This window comes from Akebia trifoliata, chromosome 4, assembly GCF_017979445.1.
Source record: "Akebia trifoliata isolate Shusen 1 chromosome 4, ASM1797944v1, whole genome shotgun sequence".
Lineage (NCBI taxonomy): Eukaryota > Viridiplantae > Streptophyta > Magnoliopsida > Ranunculales > Lardizabalaceae > Akebia > Akebia trifoliata.
This window is the reverse complement of record NC_141378.1, coordinates 40,557,036-40,577,264: the sequence shown is the minus strand read 5'-3', so window position 1 is coordinate 40,577,264 and position 20,229 is coordinate 40,557,036. Positions and strand designations below refer to the sequence as shown.

Genomic DNA, 20,229 nt, shown 5'->3' with positions numbered 1-20,229 from the left:
ACCCTTTCTTAGTTTTGTTCTTCCATTCTCTATCTCTCTACTTCAAGTCTGAAGAAAACCTAGATGTCGTTCGTCTCCCTCATTTAACTCGCCACCTCATCGAAAAATGAAGAGATAACCCATCTCTCTCTCTCTCTCAACTATGTTAGATTGTTAGTGTGTTACGAAGAGGTAATTCATCAAAGTCTTCAACTTCATTTCCTCTGTTTTTTTGTAACAAAAACTCAAAAAATGTGTCCCCTTACTTTTAATTACAAAGCCTACCGTGCTTCCTTTTATTCTACATATTGCTACACTTATCCCTTTCCACCAAGTTGTTGAGTGCCCCCTTACTATAGGAAAACCTATTACCTTGTCACAAGAACTTGAGTTCTTGTGATTATGAACTTCAATGAAAGAGGTTCATCAAATAACCAACTTTGATAATAAAAATAAAAAAATACCCGCTATGAGTTAAAAGTACATAGTTCTCTTGTAAAACCAAAAGTCATCTAAATTACACAAATAATAAAATTTATTATGTTTCTAGTGATCAAATGTAAAGAAATTGAAAGTAGAAAACTGGTCTGATTCAAGACTTCAATCAATTCAAGATGTGTTCAATCCCTAAATAAAGTTATTAAATTATTTTTTCTGATGCTTGATCTTTTCAACCAATTATAAGATACCAAGCACATGAAACTTCGATGAAATTTTGTAAGACCAATTATTAATTAAACAAACAACCAAATGGAGTAATCACATAAATAAAGCAAAATAATAATCTAACACAAGCAACTCCTGCCTACCTTTCTTTGGGAATTGTCCAAATGTTCGACACCCGAAACCAAAGACCTCATTGAAGTGAACATAACTGTAGAAAAATTGAATTTATTGAGAATTCTTAGATGATCATTACAAATGCCCTAATAGTGGTATTTATAGACCAACTATCCTATTACAAGAATAATCTAGAAATTCAAGAATAATCTAGAATAATAAACCAACTATCTTATTGTAGAAGATTATAGGAATATTCTAGAAAGTCAAGAGTGATCAAGAATAATCAAGAAAAATATCCTATTTTCTTGATTCTATGAGATCAGATTTCCTAATTCTCCTATACTCCCCCTCAAGTTGGTGTACAGATGTCAATCATGCCCAACTTGCTTATCAGATGTTCAAAGTTAGGTCTAGCAAGCCCCTTAGTCAAGATGTCGGCTGTTTGCTGACGAGAAGGCACAAACGGTAAGCAAACAGTTCCAGCTTCAATTTTTTCCTTAATAAAATGTTGATCAATCTCAATGTGCTTCGTCCTATCATGCTGGACAGGATTGTGAGCAATACTTATTGCAGTCTTGCTATCGCAATACAGCTTCAGAGGAAGTTCCACAATCATCTTGAGTTCTTCTAGGATTCTCTATATCCACAATACCTCACAGATCCCTTGAGCCATTGCTCTAAACTCGGCCTCTGCACTACTTCTGGCAACAACATTTTGCTTCTTGCTTCGCCAGGTAACCAAGTTTCCTCATACAAAGGTGCAATACCCTGAAGTAAATCTCCTATTATTCACCGAACCTGCCCAATCTGCATCAGTAAATACCTCAACACTCCTTTGATTTTTCTTTTTGAAAAATAGACCTTTTCCAGGAGTAGACTTTAAATATCTCAAAATTCAGTAGACCGCCTCGAGGTGTTCTTCATAAGGTGCGTGCATAAATTGACTAACAATACTGACAAAGAAGGCAATATCTGGTCGAGTATGAGATAAATAGATTAGTTTTCCAACTAATCTCTGGTATCTACCAGTATCAACAGGAACACTTCCTTCTTCCCAAAGCTTTACATTGGAATCCATGGGAGTCTCAGCCGGTTTGCAACCACTAAATCCGGTTTCCTTCAAAAGATCAAGAATATACTTTCGTTGAGAGACAACGATTCCTTTTCTTGAACGAGCAACTTCTATGCCAAGGAAATATCTTAGCACTCCCAAACCCTTGATCTCGAATTCTAATGTAAGCCTTTTCTTCAGTCTCTCTATTTCGATCACATCATCACCTGTGAGAATAATATCATCAACATAAACTATTAGCACAGCAACCTTTCCTTCATGAGAGAACTTGAAAAACAAGGTATGATCAATTTTTCCTTGAGAATATCCTTGTTTTCTGACAGACTGTGTGAACTTCTCAAACCAAGCCCTTGGAGACTGTTTGAGACCATACAAGGATTTTTTTAGTTTGCATACTCTGGAGCTAAACTTCTCCTCAAAACCCGGCGGCCTATCCATGTACACTTCTTCTGCCAAGTCCCCATTGAGGAAGGCATTCTTCACATCTAGTTGTTGCAAGGGCTAGTCTAGATTAATAGTAATAGATAAAAGTAGTCTCATCGTGTTTAATTTTGTAACAGGAGCAAAAGTCTCAGAATAATCAATGCCATATGTCTGGGTGAATCCCTTTGCCACCAATCTAGTTTTGTATCTTTCCACTGACCCATCAGAGTTGTACTTCACAGTGAAGACCCATTTACAACCCACAGTGGTCTTCCCAGCTGGCAATGCCTCAACACTCCAAGTATTGTTCTTCTCAAGAGCTCTTATCTCTTTAAGTACTGCTTCCTTCCACTTTGGAACCTTTAGAGCCTCCTATACACTGTTAGGAATTTCTACACTAGACAATTGAGAGGTAAAAGCAGCAAGAGATGAAGATAATTTCGAGTATAACACAAATTTAGATAGTGGATGACTAATATAAGAGTCAACCCCTTTACGAAGAGCTATAGGAATGTCTAAATCAGAAGGCTTAGACTGACTGTTAGGAAGAGAAAGAGAATTACCTGTAACAGATTCAGATTATTGATTCGTCCTTGGTTCAGAATCATGGCTGTGTTATAGAGTCAATTCGTCTCTCATTTTCTTATGATTCTTCTTCAAGTAAACAATCCCTTTCCAAGTTCGGTCACCTTCCTTGAATCTATTATCCTGTTGTGACATTATATTAGGGTATTCCTTATTTTCGATTTCCAAAAATTATTGTTCAGAATTCTGATTTTTAGATTATTTTTCAAATGTAGGCTTAGACTTAGGGGAAACATCACTCATAATAAGAGGAGTTTCAAGGAACAAATTTTGGCCATTTACTATAGGTGCAGAAATACTAGACTCAGACTCTTGTGAGAGAAACACATCATCTGAGAGAAAAACATTGCCCGAGTTAAATGAATCTTCTTTAAAAATCTCCCCTGAAGATGAATATCCTTAAAATATGGTTGTTTTTCAAAAAATGTAACATCCATTGTGACAAAATATTTTTTCTATATCGGGTCAAAATATTTATAGCCTTTCTGAGTTAGGGAGTAACCAATGAAGACACATTTTATAGCTCTGGACTCAAGTTTTCCAATTTTTTGATGTTCATAAACAAAAACCGTACAACCAAATGTTTTTAGAGGTAGATCAGCAGAAAGTCTAGTAGTTGGAAAATAATTTGTGAAAACTTGGAAAGGAGTTCGAAATTGTAAAACTTTGGAAGGCATTCTATTTATTAAGTACGTAGCAGTTAAATCAGCCTCTCCCCACAGATACTTGAGAACTTTAGTTGCAAAAAGTAATGCGCGAGCCACCTCCAACAGATGTTTATTTTTTCTTTCTGCAATACCATTCTGTTGGGATGTATCGATGCAAGAACTATGATGAATTATTCCTTTTTCAAGAAAAAAATTTCCCAAGGTCATGTTAAAATACTCTTTCCGATTATCACTCCTGAAAACTTGTATGTTAGTTTGAAATTGAGTCTGCACCATATTGTAAAAATTTTTAAAAACGCGTTCGGTCTCTGATTTTTCTTTCAATAAATACACCCAGCAGAGTCGAGTATGATCATCCGTAAATGTGATGAACCATCTCTTGTTAGAAAGTGTACTTATCTTATTAGGACGCCAAACATCACTGTGAATAATAGTGAAAGGTTTTGATGGTTTATATGGTGGTGAAGGAAAAGATGAACGGTGGTGTTTTGTAAATTCACATATTTCACAATAAAACATAGATGGATCTTTATTGCCAAACAACTTAGGAAACAAATGTTTTAAATATTTGAAACTTGGATGACCTAATCTTAAATGCCATAACATAATATTATTATTGAAAACAAAAATAGATTCAAAGAAGGAACTTATTTGTTGAGATTGTTGCTTCGATTCAGATCCATCATCAAGGAAGTAGAGTCTTCCACTCTGTTTAACACTGTCAATCATCCTCCCCGAGGTAAATCCTGGAACACACAATGAGTTGGAAAAAAATTAGTTTGACAATTTTGATTATGGGCTATGTCACTGACAAACAAAAGATTACAGAAAAGTTTGGGAACGTGAAGAACATCATGAAGTGTGAGTGATAGAGATACTATAATAGAACCTTTTCCTGTAATGGTTGAAAGAGAGTCATCTGAAATCTTAATTTTCTGATTACCTGCAGAAGGATTATACGAAGAAAATAGATTTGACAACCCTGTCATATGATCGGTTGCACCTGAATCGATGATCTAGGTGCGATCAGAGTTAATACCAATGAGAGCTGTTTTTAGGTAATTACCTTTTTGAGCCAAAGAACAAGAAGGATTTTTCTGAGATTCGAGAAACTTGTACAGTTGGTCTATCTGCTCCTTGGTGAAAGGAAACGAATTTGAAAAAGACTGCTGCTCTTGATCCGAGACACTAGTTTGAAGTGTACGCCCCTCTCCACCAGACTTTTTCTTCCAGTTTTGAGGCTTGCCATGAATTTTCCAATGGGTTTCCCATGTGTGCCACGGACGTTTGCAGTGATTGCACCACGGCCGTTCAGAACGCTTACCATCCTTCTTCACCTCCTCTTGAAAATCCAGTGTTACAAGGGTAGAACTTTCTACTTTCGAGTTAGTAGTACTAGGAACCGATTTGTTGTTAAGCATCACACTCTACCGTACTTCTTCTCTTTGAACATCTTAGAAAGCCTCACGAATTTTTGGCAGAGGAGTTTTCCCTAAAATTCAGTCCCACACCTTGTCTAATTCTTTGTTAAGTCCTGCCAAGAACATAAATACACGATCATTCTCCTGTCGTTTCATGAACCGGACACTATCATTCGCGCACTCCTAGACATTATCATAACAGAGGCCTAACTCATGCCACAATGTCATCAACTCGTTGTAGTAGGAGGTTACATCTCGGTCACCCTGTTTCGCGTGCCAAAGTTTGGATTTTAAACTAAAAATTTGTGAAGAATTTTCTAGATCGGAATACGTATCACTGACTGCTTCCCAAACATCTTTGGCCGTCGGCAGGAACATGAAGGACTTGCCAATTGCGAGTTCCATTGAGTTCACCAACCATGCAATAATCAAAGAATTTTCTGATTTTCAGGTCTTGAGAGTCGAATTTCCATCTATAGTTTTTGTCACTTCTCCTACCAAATATCCAAGCTTCTCCTTACGTTCCAAAATCAAACGAACGATTTGCGACCATTCTGAGTAGTTTTTTTCATTTAGACGGTGGATATTCAATTGGAACGAATTCGTGAACCTTTTCGAACCACTGAATGAGATGGAGGAGTTCAGATTCGAACTTGTGGTGTTTTTCCCTGACACCGTTGAGTCCTTGCTAGTCGCACCGGTTAAAGCCGTCTTCCACGGATTTTGACCCGCCATAGGTAATCCCTAGATCAGAACCTAGTGCTCTGATACCTTGTATAAAAATTGAATTTATTGAGAATTCTTGGATGATCATTACAAATGCCCCAATAGTGGTATTTATAGACCAACTATCCTATTACAAGAATAATCTAGAATAATAAACCAATTATCCTATTGTAGAAGATTACAGGAGTATTTTAGAAAGTCAACAATGATCAAGAATAATCAAGAAGAATATCCTATTTTCTTGATTCTATGAGATCATATTTCCTGATTCTCCTACAATAACCAATTGAGAAGCATTAGGCCTAAGTTCATTCAAATCAAAACCCATAACACCGTGAAATCCCTATCAGAAGGGCTACCCATGTAATCACTCATATCTCGTTTTCGATGTTGTGCGGTGGCTTTATTGTACTAATTTTTATATGCTTTAACAATAGATTTACAAAAAAGAACGATTTTCTCCCAATGAATTTTAACTTCCTTTCTATTTCATTTTATGAGTGTTTTGTGTCACACTCATATTTGAATATTGTTCTAATATTTATTTTCTTTCCCTTTTCATTAATTACAAATCTTTGAATTAAAAGAACTTCTTTATCAATCGTTCTCCCACTTGAAATATTCATGGAATTTTTATTTTTAAATAAATTGCAGTAATTTTTTGTGCATTGGTAGACCGATGTAAGATTGAACTAAGAGTTTGTTATTTTTGTTAAATTTCAAGTACTGGAGACACGAACGTTCCAACTTCTAGTATTGAACCAGTTGTTGTTCATAATTTTACAACTGGCAGTGGCATTGCAACCTCAAAAGCAGAGGTAAGTCCTACTCAAAAGAAGTCTCGTAGACCAAAATCTGATGTTTGGATTATTTTTTCAAAATAAAAATTGATAGATGAGAGAAGGTAGAAATGGCTAAATGCAATTATTGTGATACAAATTATGAGTATTCAAGTGCTAACAATACTACCACATTAAGAAAATATTTGAGTAAATGTTTCAAGTATCAATACAATAATGACAAAATACAAACTTTTATCATTCCAAAAGGTAGGACAAAAAGAAGATAATAGCCTTAATGCTTGGAAATTTGATCAAGAGTTGTGTAGAGATGTCTTGATTAGGATAATTATTATTGATGAATTGCCTTTTAAGATTGTTGAGCGTGAAAGATTTCGATTCTTTTTAAGTATGTTGCAACCTAAGTTTCAATTAGTATCTCACAACATGGTGGCAAGAAATTGCTTACAATTGTACGCAACTGAGAAGAATGAGAAGAACTTGTTGAATAGTTCTATGCATAGAGTTTCTCTCACAACAGATTTGTGGACTTCTTTATAAAACATCTCATGTATGTGTCTTACTGCGCATTTTATAGATAAAGATTGAAAAATACATAAAAGGATACTTTTATGTAATTATGAGTCATAAAGACGGGGAAATTGGTAAAATGGTCGAGTTATGTTTGCTTCAATGGGGTATAGAGAATATATGCACTATTATGGTTGATAATGCAAGTTCTAATGATGTTGCCGTGAGATACATGAAGAGAATGCTAAATAAAAGACATGGTTGCATTTTGGACAATGAGTTCTTGCATATGAGGTGTTGTGCACATATATTGAATTTGATTGTGAAGGATGGGATGAATGATGAGCATAATTCGATTGTTAAAAATCGTAGTGTTGTAAAATACGTTAGAAGTTTTTGGTAAGAACTCAACAATTTAAGAAGTATGTTGACCAAGAAAGAATCACATATAAGAGTTCTTTGGTTCTTGATATTTCAACTAGATGAAATTTAATATACCTTATATTGAACACTGCAGTAAAGTTTCAAAAAGTATTTAAACAATTGGAAGATCAAGAACTACAGTTTAGTAATAAACTCAAAGATAGGCTTCCCACCAAAGAAGATTGGAATTATGCTCAGGTATTTGTTAAGTTTTTGAAAACTCAAACTTTTTATGAGACTTTTAAACGTATGCCAGGCTCATTGTATGTAATTGCTAATACGTATTTTCATGAAATTTGTGCTATTGAAAGTATTATTTTTTATTAGTCTAAAAGCCTTGATCCTTTCTTGAGTTCTATGTCAATAAAGATGAAGGAAAATTTTGATAAATACTGGGGAAACATTAATAAAGTAAACTTAAGGCTATTGGTTGTGGTGGTGTTAAATCCTTGTTACAAATTGACGTATGTCAAATTTTGCTACTCAAACCTTTATACACTCACGGAGGTTGATGACTTGGTTAAAAAGGTAAGGGAAGTAATGAATCAAAATTTTGAATAATATCAACTTCATGACTCAACTCCAGTTGTTTCTTCATCTGGTTTTACGTAGAATTTTAAAGTGATGGATCTTGATTGACTAAATAGTGAAGTTAGTGTGCAAAGGAAGTATCTCCAATCCGAGTTTCTAAGACAAATGGAAAAAGAAGAACGTATGGAATGCAAATCGAAAATGGATAAATATTTGAAAGAAATTGTGGAAAAGCAAGACTTGAACTTTAAAATTTTGAATTCGTGGAAAATGAAATCTTCCAAATATCCCATAAGGTGGTACGAGATTTATTATCTATTCTTATTTCCACTGTTGCTTTTGAGAGTGCTTTTAGCATCAAAGGTCGCATGCTAGATTAATTTCGAAGCTCTCTAACCCCAAAGTTAGTGGAATGTTTGATTTGTGGACAAGATTGGTTAATGTGCTTCACCTCTTCCAATTGATATTGAAGAGATGCTAGAGGAACTTGAAGAAGTTGAGTCTAGTAATCTTTTACTTTTGTTGTTTTATCATTTTACTCATGTATAAAATTATAGTACTTCTGTTTAATGAAATTTCATTTCATTTTATTTTTATAGTCATTACAGATAATGACATCTTTCCATCTGGTTAGTGATTAGTTGATTTTCAAATGCCTCTTCATTTGTGATTATAGGTAAATTACTTTTATAAAATTATATGTTATGAAGTAGATTGCTTTTTAAATACTTATTCAATAATGAATTAAAGATGATGTTTCTTTTTCTATTTTTAGGTCGTATGGATTGGAGCATAAAAGAAGACATGGAATGGACTACTTGATTTTAATTCTAATTTTCATTTTGAATCGTGAAAGAAGACATGGAATGGACTAACTTGATTTTAATTCTAATTTTCATTTTGGATCGACTTATATTATATAAGACATATATTCATGGGTGTATTTATTTTTGTGTGTGAGACATTTATTTTCTTTGGTAGATGATTCTTATTTGAATTTATGTTTGGAGTTCAAGTTGGATTGGTATAAACATGAATTGTGGTTAAGTATCTATTCACTTATTCATTTTCTATTGTTTATTTGCTTGATTTCTATATGTTCATGGGTGTATTTATTTTTGTGTGTGAGATATTTATTTTGTTTGATGGATGATTCTTATTTAAATTTATGTTTAGAGTTCATGTTGGATTGACATAAACATGAATTGTGGTTAAGAATTTATTTACTTATTCATTTTCTATTGTTTATTTGCTTGATTTCTATATTTTTTTCATACTATATTTGTTTTTGTTATGCCTTTTGACTAAAATCATTGATGGTTGTGAATTTATTTATTCATTTAATGTTTTTACTTTCTAATATTTAATATTAGTTAGCATAAAGGCATAATTGTCTTTTCTATGTTGTTGTAGATTGATATATTTTCTTGATTGATGATGGATTCGATTTTGAACAAACAACAAGCAACATTTGGTTTAAGAATGACTTTGATTTTCAATCATCCCTTACAAGGTAAGTGTTAAATGATTTGTATTTTCTAATTTTTTTCATGATTTTTATTTTTAATGTGTTATGTGTGATGCTTTGTTTATGTTGAAATAATAAGTATGTTGATGCTTTGTTTATGCGTGTTATGTGATATGCATGATGCTTTATTTAATATTTATTTTGCTTAGTTTTAAGTTTTAACTATTTTAATTTTACTGTTGAAAATAATTAGTATGAGAATCGAGAACCGAGAACCGATCCGAACCAAAGTTGGTTTGGATTGATTCGGTTCTGTAGGGTGATTGGATTGATTTAGTTCCAAATTTGTAGAGCTGATAATGTTTGGTTCGGTTCCAATTTTGCCAAAATCCGAACCAATCCGAACCATATGCACCCCTAATATCAACACTCAATGGATTTGAGCATCACCATGGACGTAGTCGTCGGAGTTCTTCGCTGGTGACAAACCATTTCACATTTTGGTGTCTTTATTGTTCTTCTTCACACTACCCATCAACCATCTCAGTTGTGGCACACATCTCAAGCCATATATGGTCACCTCAAATTTTTTTCAAAGCTACGAGTTACTGTTGTTGGAATGGACTGATTTGCAGGTATGATAGTCAACATGACGGGACAACTTAATGTACATAGGATTGTCCAACAAGATCACCATGTGGCCCCACTTATGGAAGCAGAAAACAGAAGTAATGAGAAGGTGTAGATTTAGCCCTACTCTTTAATTTTATGGTAATCATTTTTTAGTGAAATCCTTGTATTCATTTCCTAGCAATTGCTGACCATTACGACATAATAATGGGGCAACAAAAAGTAAATAAATGGAAAAAGGGCTTTGAGCAATCTCATAGTCATCTTCCACCTCTTTCTTATCGACAAAAAGAAGAAAAAAACCCATCTTCTACCTCTTCTCGTATCATAACCTTGTTATTTTACGATAGGCCTCTTATTATTATTATTGTTGTTGTTCTTCTTCTTCTTGTTATTTTTATTTTGATTTTTGATTAGTAGGTCTCTTTTTAATGAGATAAGTAACTCGGCGATGGTGGGTATTGTACCCAGGTCTATGCATCGTCACCCATAGTAGGCTTTTCTTAAGTTATTTCAAACCATTATGAAATTTTTGTGAGGTAATTTAATTTCACTATCATTCTAGATGTTGATGGGGTTGTTGGCTATAGATAATCTTCTCATTTCTTTTGCTCAATTCAGGATTGATTTATTTTGCTAGGCCTTTACTGAGATTTGCAACTTCTGAGGAGACTTCTAATGGTGCAAATGAGCAGTACGAAGAAGCATCTGATGGAGTAATTACTATGGAAAAGAGTCCCACTGATGAACAAAACATACCTTATGAAGCAATCATGAGCGAACAAATGCAGGCCTTTGAATTTCTGGAGAAGCTCAACATAAAGGTTTTGTTCAATCTTTACATTTCACATTCTGTCCTGAAGAGTAACTTGAAATTATACAACATTAGATCTTTGTGCTTAATATTTACAACTGTCTAGCATATGATTTGTTGTTTTTTTATAGATAAATGGATAGTACAAAGGACAAAAAGGGGAAGGTCGAGATGACCAACCCAAGAAAAAGAGAAAACAATACTAGCATCCCGTTACGTTACACACTCTATCCCAATGAACTAGGAAGTCCTCAAAGAACACCCCATTGAACTCTTAATAAATCTTATACCAAAAAAACAGAAGGCCAAGGAAAAAAATAAAGAGATCATGACTTGAATGCAGCTTTCCTTCTAAGATTCTAGAGTTTCTTTCCTACCTAATACCCCACGTGATTGCAAAAGGAGTAAGACTCCAAATCAACTTCTTCGATAAGCGGAAGCCTGACCCTGATCCATTCCTTGAGGACACCTCTCACAAATCTCGGGGCACAATTAAATGCTTCGAACAGAGAAAGGAAATGGTCTCATAACTCCTTTGCCACCAAACAATGCACAAACAAATGATTGGTTGACTCCTCATCTGACAAACACATGCAAGAGTAATTCGGATCACAAAAGCCTCTTCTTCTCATGTTATTAAGCATTGGGATTCTTTCAAGAACTGCTGACCAAACAAAGACAGCCACTTTAGAAGGCACCCTTGGGCACCAAACAAACAAAGAAAGCCACTTTCTTTGTGTTTTTAACTGTGGACTCACATTATGTAACATCATCTTCATCTTCAACCTGAATTAATCACTTCAGACCAGTTCCATCGGTGGCCTTCTTCAGTTATGTTGTGTATGCCCAAAGCTGTCACATTTCTAATAAGATTATATAGGTGCTTTAGAGATATTCTAAGTGTTTTTGGAAGTTGATGATTCTTCTTTGTTATTATACATATTGCGTTTTGGTGCAATGAATTTTGGACATGTTTACTTGTTCTGATTAGTGTTTTCAAATAGCATATGCGATTGCATATGCCAGGTCGCAGATGTGATTTCTCATATGCAACAACTTGAAATATGATTCAAAAATCAGAAAAAATTGGAAAACACTAAAATAAATATTTATTAAATTAGAAATATTATCCAAAATTACATAAATACGTAAAAAAAAAACGTGAGAATGAAGCATCGATCCAAATATAAAATATCTAATACAAGTCATACACATAGAAATTGAAAATATTCGAAGTACAAAATAAGTGAACAACTAATTTTGATGATAACTTCCCATATACTCCACACAATCATCCCTAATCCATTGTAGTATTTCTCCGACGTCACCACCTCCGTTATTGTCGTTGACTTTACGTGGGGTATCAAAGTAGTCCATTTTGTAAATCCCTCTTTTCAAAACAGTCCCTAAATCCCGCTCTAGACATTTCAATAATGAGAAATGTTTAGAATGAGGTTTAAGGACTGTTTTGAAAAGAGAGATTTACTAAATGGACTATTTTGATAATCCGCAAAAGCCAAGGACAAGTTGAACGAAAAGTAAGCGTCAAGGACCATTAAGTAATTTTTCCTAAAATAAAATTTGTAATATAATTTACATACTTTTTCATCATATCGGATCCCTATTGCATCAGATATGGTTGATTCATTCTTGAAAGTTATATGTGGGGGTGGCGATCTCAACAAGACCCGCTAACATGACTCGTAAATGACACGATATTAGCCGGTTTGGGTCTAACCTAATTGGGTTTGGATCATAATAATGTCAACCCATCTAACATAATTATTAAATTGGGTGGGTTTGGGTTCTAGGCGTCAACTTGCCTGACCTGTTTAGACACGTTTAGCTATTCTGTCATTAACATGTAATTTTAAATATATTAATAATTATTTAAGAATTTTTTAAATTGCTCATTTATGTTCTACAATTTTCTAGAACTTTCTCATAATACATTTTTTTTTAATTAAATTCTATAAAATATAAAGTGTTTTAAGATATTTTTAAATTAATAAATAGGTTGTATACCTATTTACAAATGGGTTGGGTTTGGGTTTGGTAAATTTTCATAGTACCCTTACCTCAACACGACATGAACAACACCCAACTCGACCCATTGCCATCCCTAGATCTGATCCGATCCATTGATAGCCCTATAGATACTAGCCTGTTAATGGGTCATTGGACCGAAAAATATTTGCTACAAGGAGTGGTTTGACAGGATCAACACATGAGGCAGGTGTTTGTGATCAATACCCTGTTTCTTTCCTGTCATAGTTTAACCCATGGGGACACATGGGGCACAGGATTTAGTTCTACAACTAAGCTACCAAATACTCCAAAGTGTGTCATTTTTTCAAAAAATAAGGACTTTGGGATCGGAACGAGTCAATCTTTTCCTAACAGGTTCAAATTATAATTAAGAGAGATTTATTCGGTAGACCCAACTATTGCATTTTTATTATCAAGTTTGTTGTTGAGCAAACCCTGGAGTGGCGATTCACGTCATAAACTTCAAATTTATGCGATTATTTTATCACTTTATACACCTTGGAGTGGATTCTTAAGATTTTTCTTCTAAATCCCTCTTATTTTCTTAAGAAAATCAATTTTTGAAAATTGTCTTAAATATTTGACTTTTCTAATTTCATCTTCACACAACCAGTTTGGCTCCCACAAGTGAAATTCTCTAGGTCCACCCATGTTGATGGTAACTCAAAAACTCAAGTGACGTGTACCTTGTAAGAACCGAAGATTTTCCCCTTCGAGATACATAGTTGTACATCCCCATAACACATGTGCAGTTGGGTATCCCGAGGAGAAAATTCTACGGTTCTTGCACCGACCACGTCAGTAAATTTTTGAGTTACCCTATCAGGTTGAGTTACAAAATCAGCACTTTAACTTAAATATCACTTTATTGGTGGTGTCCTGATGATATGACTAGCCAGGTGGCATACTCAATCGACTCTATGACGTGGACAAGTTCGGGAACCATAGATTTGTATGCCTCAAAATACAAGTGGTTCCTTCGGGATACATTTTTTTATGGGAAAATGCAATCATGTATCCAGAGGCATATAGATCTACGATGCCCAAACTTGTAACATCATGGAGTCATTGAGTATGCTACCTAATGAGTCATATTATCATGACTACAATGCTTTCTCCTAAATTGCAGACCATACCTTAAAGAATTTTGATAATATGACGTAGTTTTTGACTAACGCCCTTTTCTCTCTCTTGCCCATCGTGAAAAAAAAAAAAGCAAAACACCAAGAAAACTTTGTGGTCTGATCACCTTGTGACATTCAAAAACTGATCCGATGCATTGGAGTTGTAGAGGACAAAATTATATGAACTTAAATTTTTTTTTTTTTAAATAGTTATCTTTCACTGTTGAATTTTTTTTTTAAATTTGGGTGCTCACTGGCCGTTCATTTTCAACTCCTTAGATAAAATTCAAAATATAATATTTTTTTAATATTTGTTTGTTGAATATGAATGTTTTCATGAAATCTAAAAGATTGTTTTGTTGGATTGTAAATGTGATAATCAAAATGGGCCCAAAGAACCTTTTTAAGATTTGAAATCTAAAAAAATAAATATATGGGCAGCGGGACAAGAGAGAGAATCTCTCCATTGCTGATGTCATTTGTGCCACATGTCAAACATTTGTTGGACGTGCACCAAAGCCGTGACATTGTATCAACACTCAACCTTAAATTCTATTAAAGAATGTGACGATGGTGTAGTAGTAGTGTCCAACTGCATTCTACTATTTTCCCTCTCAGAGTAGCTAACAATGAAGGACCCATACAGACAGATCTACTGTTCAGGCTAATGAGTAGCGGTGCACAGAAGTATAGTTCCACAGTCCGTTACAATGAAAATGTGGATATGATATTATCGTTGGATGGCACATTTTTATTAGATGAAATTGGAACGATACTCTCATCTTTACTATTATAATGAAAATGTGGAGTAGAAGTGGTTCGACCTCAAAATTTGGATTCAAAAAATGCCCCACCTTAATATTTAAATTTAGGGAAAATTACTAAATAGTCCCTAAATTTTGCGTGATTGCTTAACTGGATATTTAGTAACCTTTTTCTTTCTAAATGGTCCCTCGTACTATCGAATTCAAAAAAATTTCTATCAAACTCGATGCTTTCTTATTTAGTGTCATGTTCAAAAAATTTACTGACGAACTCACCACTATTTACTGTCGAGTTCACCACTTTTTGTTTACTGTCAAACTTGATGCTTTTTAATTACTGTCGAGTTCACCACTTATTAAATAAAAAGTGGTGAACTTGACACTGGTAAAATCCACCCGTTTTCAATTTTCAAGTTTTCCTGACTAAAATACATGGAAAGATCGACTAAAAACTTGAGATAACGACCTGTTTAAATGATTTCAACTCAAAAGAACCATTCTCGATAGACTTTCATCCAAAAACTAAGAAAAAAAATATATAAAAAAAAAAACCTTTGAATGTAATGCTTGGGTATCTATGTCCCAAGATTTCCAAGTAATGGACTTGCTGAAATGAATGGTCCGACAATTTCATAAAAGTATGAATGAGCCAACTCCTAGCGAGGTGGAGACGATGACACGGGACGAGTTGCGCGAAACCATGTACAATTATTTGCGATGGAAGAGGTATGTCCTTGTCCTTGATGATATGTGGGATGTTAATGCTTGGGAAGCTGTTAAATATGCATTACCGCTTCAAAGTGGTGGTAGGGTTATCTTCACAACCCGCACATCAGATGTAGCTTCTCCTATAGGAGAGACTTACTACATTCACCGAGTTGAGGGATTATCCCATGAGTTAGCTTGGACTCTCTTTTGTAGAAAGGCATTTAAGAGCTGCAATCTTTTGAGGGATTGTCCAGAGCACTTGAAAGAAATTGGAGAGAAATTGGTTAAAAAGTGCGGTGGTTTGCCTCTTGCAGTTGTTGTCATTGGTGGTCTCATGTCAAAAAAAGACAGTAATGTATCAGAATGGAATGACGTACTTGACAATCTGGATTGGGAACTGAGTAATAATCAAGATCTTGAAAGAGTTAGTCGAGTGTTGTTAACGAGCTATAATTATTTACCTTCTTATCTAAAATATTGCTTCTTATATTGTGGAATGTTTCCGGAAGATTATCAAATCCAGAAGTCAAGATTGATCCGTTTCTTGGTGGCTGAAGGTTCTATAAAAGATCATCCTCAGAAAACACTTGAAGAGGTTGCACATCGGTACCTCGTTCAACTTATTGACAGGAACATGTTACAAGCTGTAGTTAACGATTATCGAAGAGCTTTTAGAATGCACGACCTCATGCGTGACATTGCCATTCACGTAATTAAGAAGGAAAATTTTGCTGAGATTTTCACAAAGCAAAGTGATACCAGAATTGTCGAGGGGCAACGTCGCGTAGTAGCAGTTCAGAAGATGCTTGGGAAGGCAGATTGGTTGGGGTGGCACTAGCAACAGCAGCAGCAGCAGCAATGTGGGACAACAATCAAGTTTTCCAAAACTGAAATGCTTAGGGTTAGAGAAATTGTATGAGCTGGAGGAATTGAGTGAGATAGAGGAGGGGATGATGCCATCTTTACAATAAATTATCTATAATGATCATTTGAGCATCTATTAGTGAGACTCTTCGAGGTGGTATTCAAACCACAGATACAGCTAAAGAACTATTGCAAATCATCAAGAAACAGTTTGTGGGAACAAAGAGATCTGTTCAGTATGAGTATTTGGGTCAGTTAATGAATTTGAAGTATGATGGTAACGAAAATGTACGGGAACACATACTTAAGATGTCCAAACTTGTAATTGGTCTCCGAGAGCAAGGGATTATTTTTGAAGATGACCTTCTGGTGCACATGGCAGTTTTATCTCTGCCTAATTCTTTTGATACTTTTAAAGTCAATTACAGTGCACAAGAAATTAAATGGGATCTGAATCAGTTGATTTCCCTTTGTGTCACTGAAGAAGCAAGATTGAGAGGTTCGAAGGTTGAGTCAACACACTTGGCAGTTCACCCAAATAGCAAGAAAGATTTCAAGAAAGGCGGCAATAAGAATTTTAAGCAAGGAAAATGTAGACACCCCATTTTTGCACTCGCCTGATTAATCAACTCGTCAATCCCATTGCAATGATTCCCAATGATGGATGTGTATTCCGTTGCTTTATTTTGTTACCAGATGTATTTTAGAAATCCGGATGAGGTATCTCGAATTGACAAAACCTTAGAAATCACGCTACGCTAGGAAAATACGACCCCAAAAACATAGAAATCATCATCTTGCAGACCAAAAAGAAACTTCACGATAAAAATCACTAAAAAATTATCAAATTACCAAAATACCCCTAACCTCAAAACAACCCTAGAGCCTACGTTACGCTTAGGAAAACTCTCTCGAACACATAAAATAACAAATCGAAATTAAATAAATAATTTCACCAATTTTAACAGAATTCGACAAAATTACGAAAATGCACCTCATAAAGTTCATGACCATTTCACATAAAAATTTTCATAAATGACACAAACCAACATTCTCATTGAATTCCTTACGAAAAACCGATTCTAAAACATCCTAGAACATTAAAAACCGACTTGAAACGTGAAAAGTCCTCTCCGGGGGTAAAACGGTAATTTCATAATTTTCATAATTAAAAAATTCGAAATTAATAAATAAAATATTAAATAATTAAAGTGAAACATTGATGAAATTAATTTAAAATTTTGAACCTAAAAAATCGATCAATCGGACTTTCGGGTAAAATTGTTGAGGGTTCGTGGGATATTTCTTTAAGGACCCCTCCATTTGGGGGTCCAAAGAATTAAAGAAATAATGGAAGGGGGTTCTCCAAAATTTAAAGTCAATCAAGCAAGACTGTAATCAAAGTATTAAAGTCAATCAAGTGAGACTAAAGTCAAAATTAAAGTCAATTAAGCAAGACTGAAGTCAAAATATTAAAAGTCAATCAATTAAGACTAAAGTCAAAATATTAAAAGTCAATCAAATAAGACCAAAAGTCATAATAGAATTCTAATTAAATAATAACTCTATCTAATAGAGTTCTAACTTAAAAATAATTCTACCTAAAACAATTCTAATTAAAACACAATTTTACCTAAAATAATTTTAAATAAAACACAACTCTAATTAAAAGATCTCTAATTAAACACTAACTCTATCCAAATCAACCTTAAAAAAATTCTATAAATAGAGGTGCTCACACCCTATTTTCGTATCAAATCATAAACCCTAAGAGAAGTAGGTCTAGAAGCTCCCCTAGCCCCCCATAAACCCTAGTTTTGGAGCCCCAACTCCTTACCTAACATCCCCCCTTCAATTTTAGTCTAGAAAACGCTTAAAAGCCCTCCAAAAACACCCCCAAATCCGTAACAAACTTGAAGAGTTCAGATTCAGAAACAAGGAGATACCTTAATCTAGGAGATCCGAAGTCAAATCCGGAGACAAAACGAAGCAAGAGAGCACGGTACAAGGAACTCTTTTGTCAGATCTGAGGGAACCAAGTCCTTGCCATCGGAAAGGTGAGTTTTTATTTTTATTTATTTTTATCTAGGTTTTAGCAATGTGATATATTTGGGAAGTTAGTAGAGACCGGCTTTGGCCGGGCGGGGTTGGTGCCTAACACCTTCCAACCCCGTAACTTGATCCCCGAATTCAGATTTTTATGGTAGATTAGTTCTTTTTGTCCATGTTAGAGTCAGTTTGGTTCCTAGACCACAATAACTAGGTGGCGACTCCCAAACCTCAAGGGTCAAAAGCGGATCCGCACACCCCGCGGATCGAGGGCGCTTTCAGAAAAGAGTTTAAGGATTTCAAGAATCAGAAAATAATCAAGGAAAAGACAGAGACTGGGAAAATAGATAATGAAGATTGCTGGTTCTATAAGAAGAAGGGACACATGAAGAGAGATTGCTTTGCGTATAAGAACTGATTGCAAAAGAATCCAGGAGGAGTTCGACAGCAAGAAAAACCCCAGACCAGATGATAGATTTTTTCTTAGGAATGCAGAGGCATTGTTGGTTGAGGTTGTTGGAGCTTATCGTCTTATTCTTGATATAGGACATTATTTGCTTTTAGAAGAGATTTTTTATATCTCGTCTTTTAGATAAACATTCTTTCCATTTCTAGATTGGATATTGTTGGATATGTTTTTTATGATATTTATCAGTTATCTTTGGATAATTTGTTTGTTTCTTCTATGTTATGAAATTTGAGATTAGGTCACATTTCCAAGAAAAGACTAGAATCCTTAGTTAAAGAAAGAATTCTAAGTCTTCTAGATTTCTTAGATTTTGATGTATGTGTGAATTGCATTAAGGGAAAGATGACTAAGTAACGGAATCTTAAAACTACTAGAGCTACTAATTTGCTAGGTTTCTTGAATATGATCAAATCAGTAGGAGTGAAAAATAAAGAAATGTTATATTTAAAAGAAACGTAGTGATCTACCAATATGTTTTATTCCGCAACATTTACCTCATCTTGTGGCTTCACCTATTCATACAGTCGTTGTAGAAGATGTAGCATTCCAACTAGAACACAATCCTCAAGCGGTGGTTGTCTAGTTCCACAACCAATCATTCACATTAGGAGATCTACCTGAGAACGCAAACCCGTTATTACAGATGATTATGAGGTATACTTTCAAGAATAAGATGCTATCAAAGGTGATGTAGATGATCCTTCAATATTCAAAGAAGCAATAGACTCAAATGAATATCAATTCTGGCAGGAAGCAATGAAAGAATAATTGAGATCTATGGAAAAGAATGAAGTATAAGAATTAACGACGCTTCCAGAAAGTTGTAAGATAATAGAATGTAAATGAGTTTTCAATACTAAAAGAGATTCAGAATGTAAGGTCAAGAAATTTATAATAAGACTTGTAGCAAAATGATTTTATGCAAAAGCCAAGTATTGATTTTTTATAAGACTTATTCCCCAGTTATCTACAAGTTGAAAAGATTAATTTATAAGTTGAAACAAGCATCAAGACAATAGTACTTGAAATTTGATCAAGTGGTGATCAGATACAGATTTAAAGAAAATGTCGTCGACAAATGCATATATCGCAAGATGAGTGGGAGTCGATTCATCATTCTTGTGATTTATGTTGATGATATATTATTAGTAAGTAATGATGCTCATCTCTTATGTGATAATAAGGCTGTTACTGATTTTACAAAGAGTGAAAGAGTGGCCAGAGGAAATAAGCACAGCGAAATAAAATACTTTTTAATATGTGAAAAGGTTCGTGAATGATTGATCGAGATTGCCAAGATAGACTTTGGTAATATGATAGCTAACCCTCTCACAAAAGGACTCCCGCCTAAGATTTTCAAGGAACATGT

The 20,229-nt window shown here is 34.5% G+C and overlaps 1 protein-coding gene and 1 long non-coding RNA gene across 3 annotated transcripts; both read left to right on the top strand.

The window, feature by feature from the left end:
• The first annotated feature begins 6,276 nt into the window (after positions 1–6,276).
• LOC147404972 (uncharacterized) lies at positions 6,277–12,383 on the top strand. Of its 2 annotated transcripts, none has more exons than XR_015177271.1 (4): positions 6,277–6,475; positions 9,335–9,434; positions 10,491–10,558; positions 10,641–12,383. It is a non-coding gene; the product is annotated as an uncharacterized LOC147404972 (long non-coding RNA). The 2 variants fall into 2 exon arrangements; XR_015177270.1 differs by lacking the exon at positions 10,491–10,558 and having other exon boundaries at positions 6,298–6,475; positions 10,641–10,843; positions 10,965–12,383.
• Positions 12,384–15,410: 3,027 nt separating this feature from the next.
• LOC147404971 (disease resistance protein RPM1-like) lies at positions 15,411–19,443 on the top strand. Its single transcript, XM_086437945.1, has 3 exons — positions 15,411–16,300; positions 16,483–16,934; positions 19,385–19,443. The coding sequence occupies exons 1-3, from the start codon at positions 15,411–15,413 to the stop codon at positions 19,441–19,443; spliced, it is 1,401 nt and encodes a 466-aa protein (XP_086294071.1).
• The last annotated feature ends 786 nt before the right edge of the window (positions 19,444–20,229 follow it).

Bases quoted from the DNA above. Each gene is read 5' to 3' on its own strand.
- LOC147404971 (XM_086437945.1), top strand. From the start codon at position 15,411: ATGAATGAGCCAACTCCTAGCGAGGTGGAGACGATGACACGGGACGAG. The intron at 16,301-16,482 runs GTTGGGGTGGCA...AGCATCTATTAG, and splicing joins ATGCTTGGGAAGGCAGATTG to TGAGACTCTTCGAGGTGGTA. The intron at 16,935-19,384 runs GTAGACACCCCA...CTATTCATACAG, and splicing joins GAATTTTAAGCAAGGAAAAT to TCGTTGTAGAAGATGTAGCA.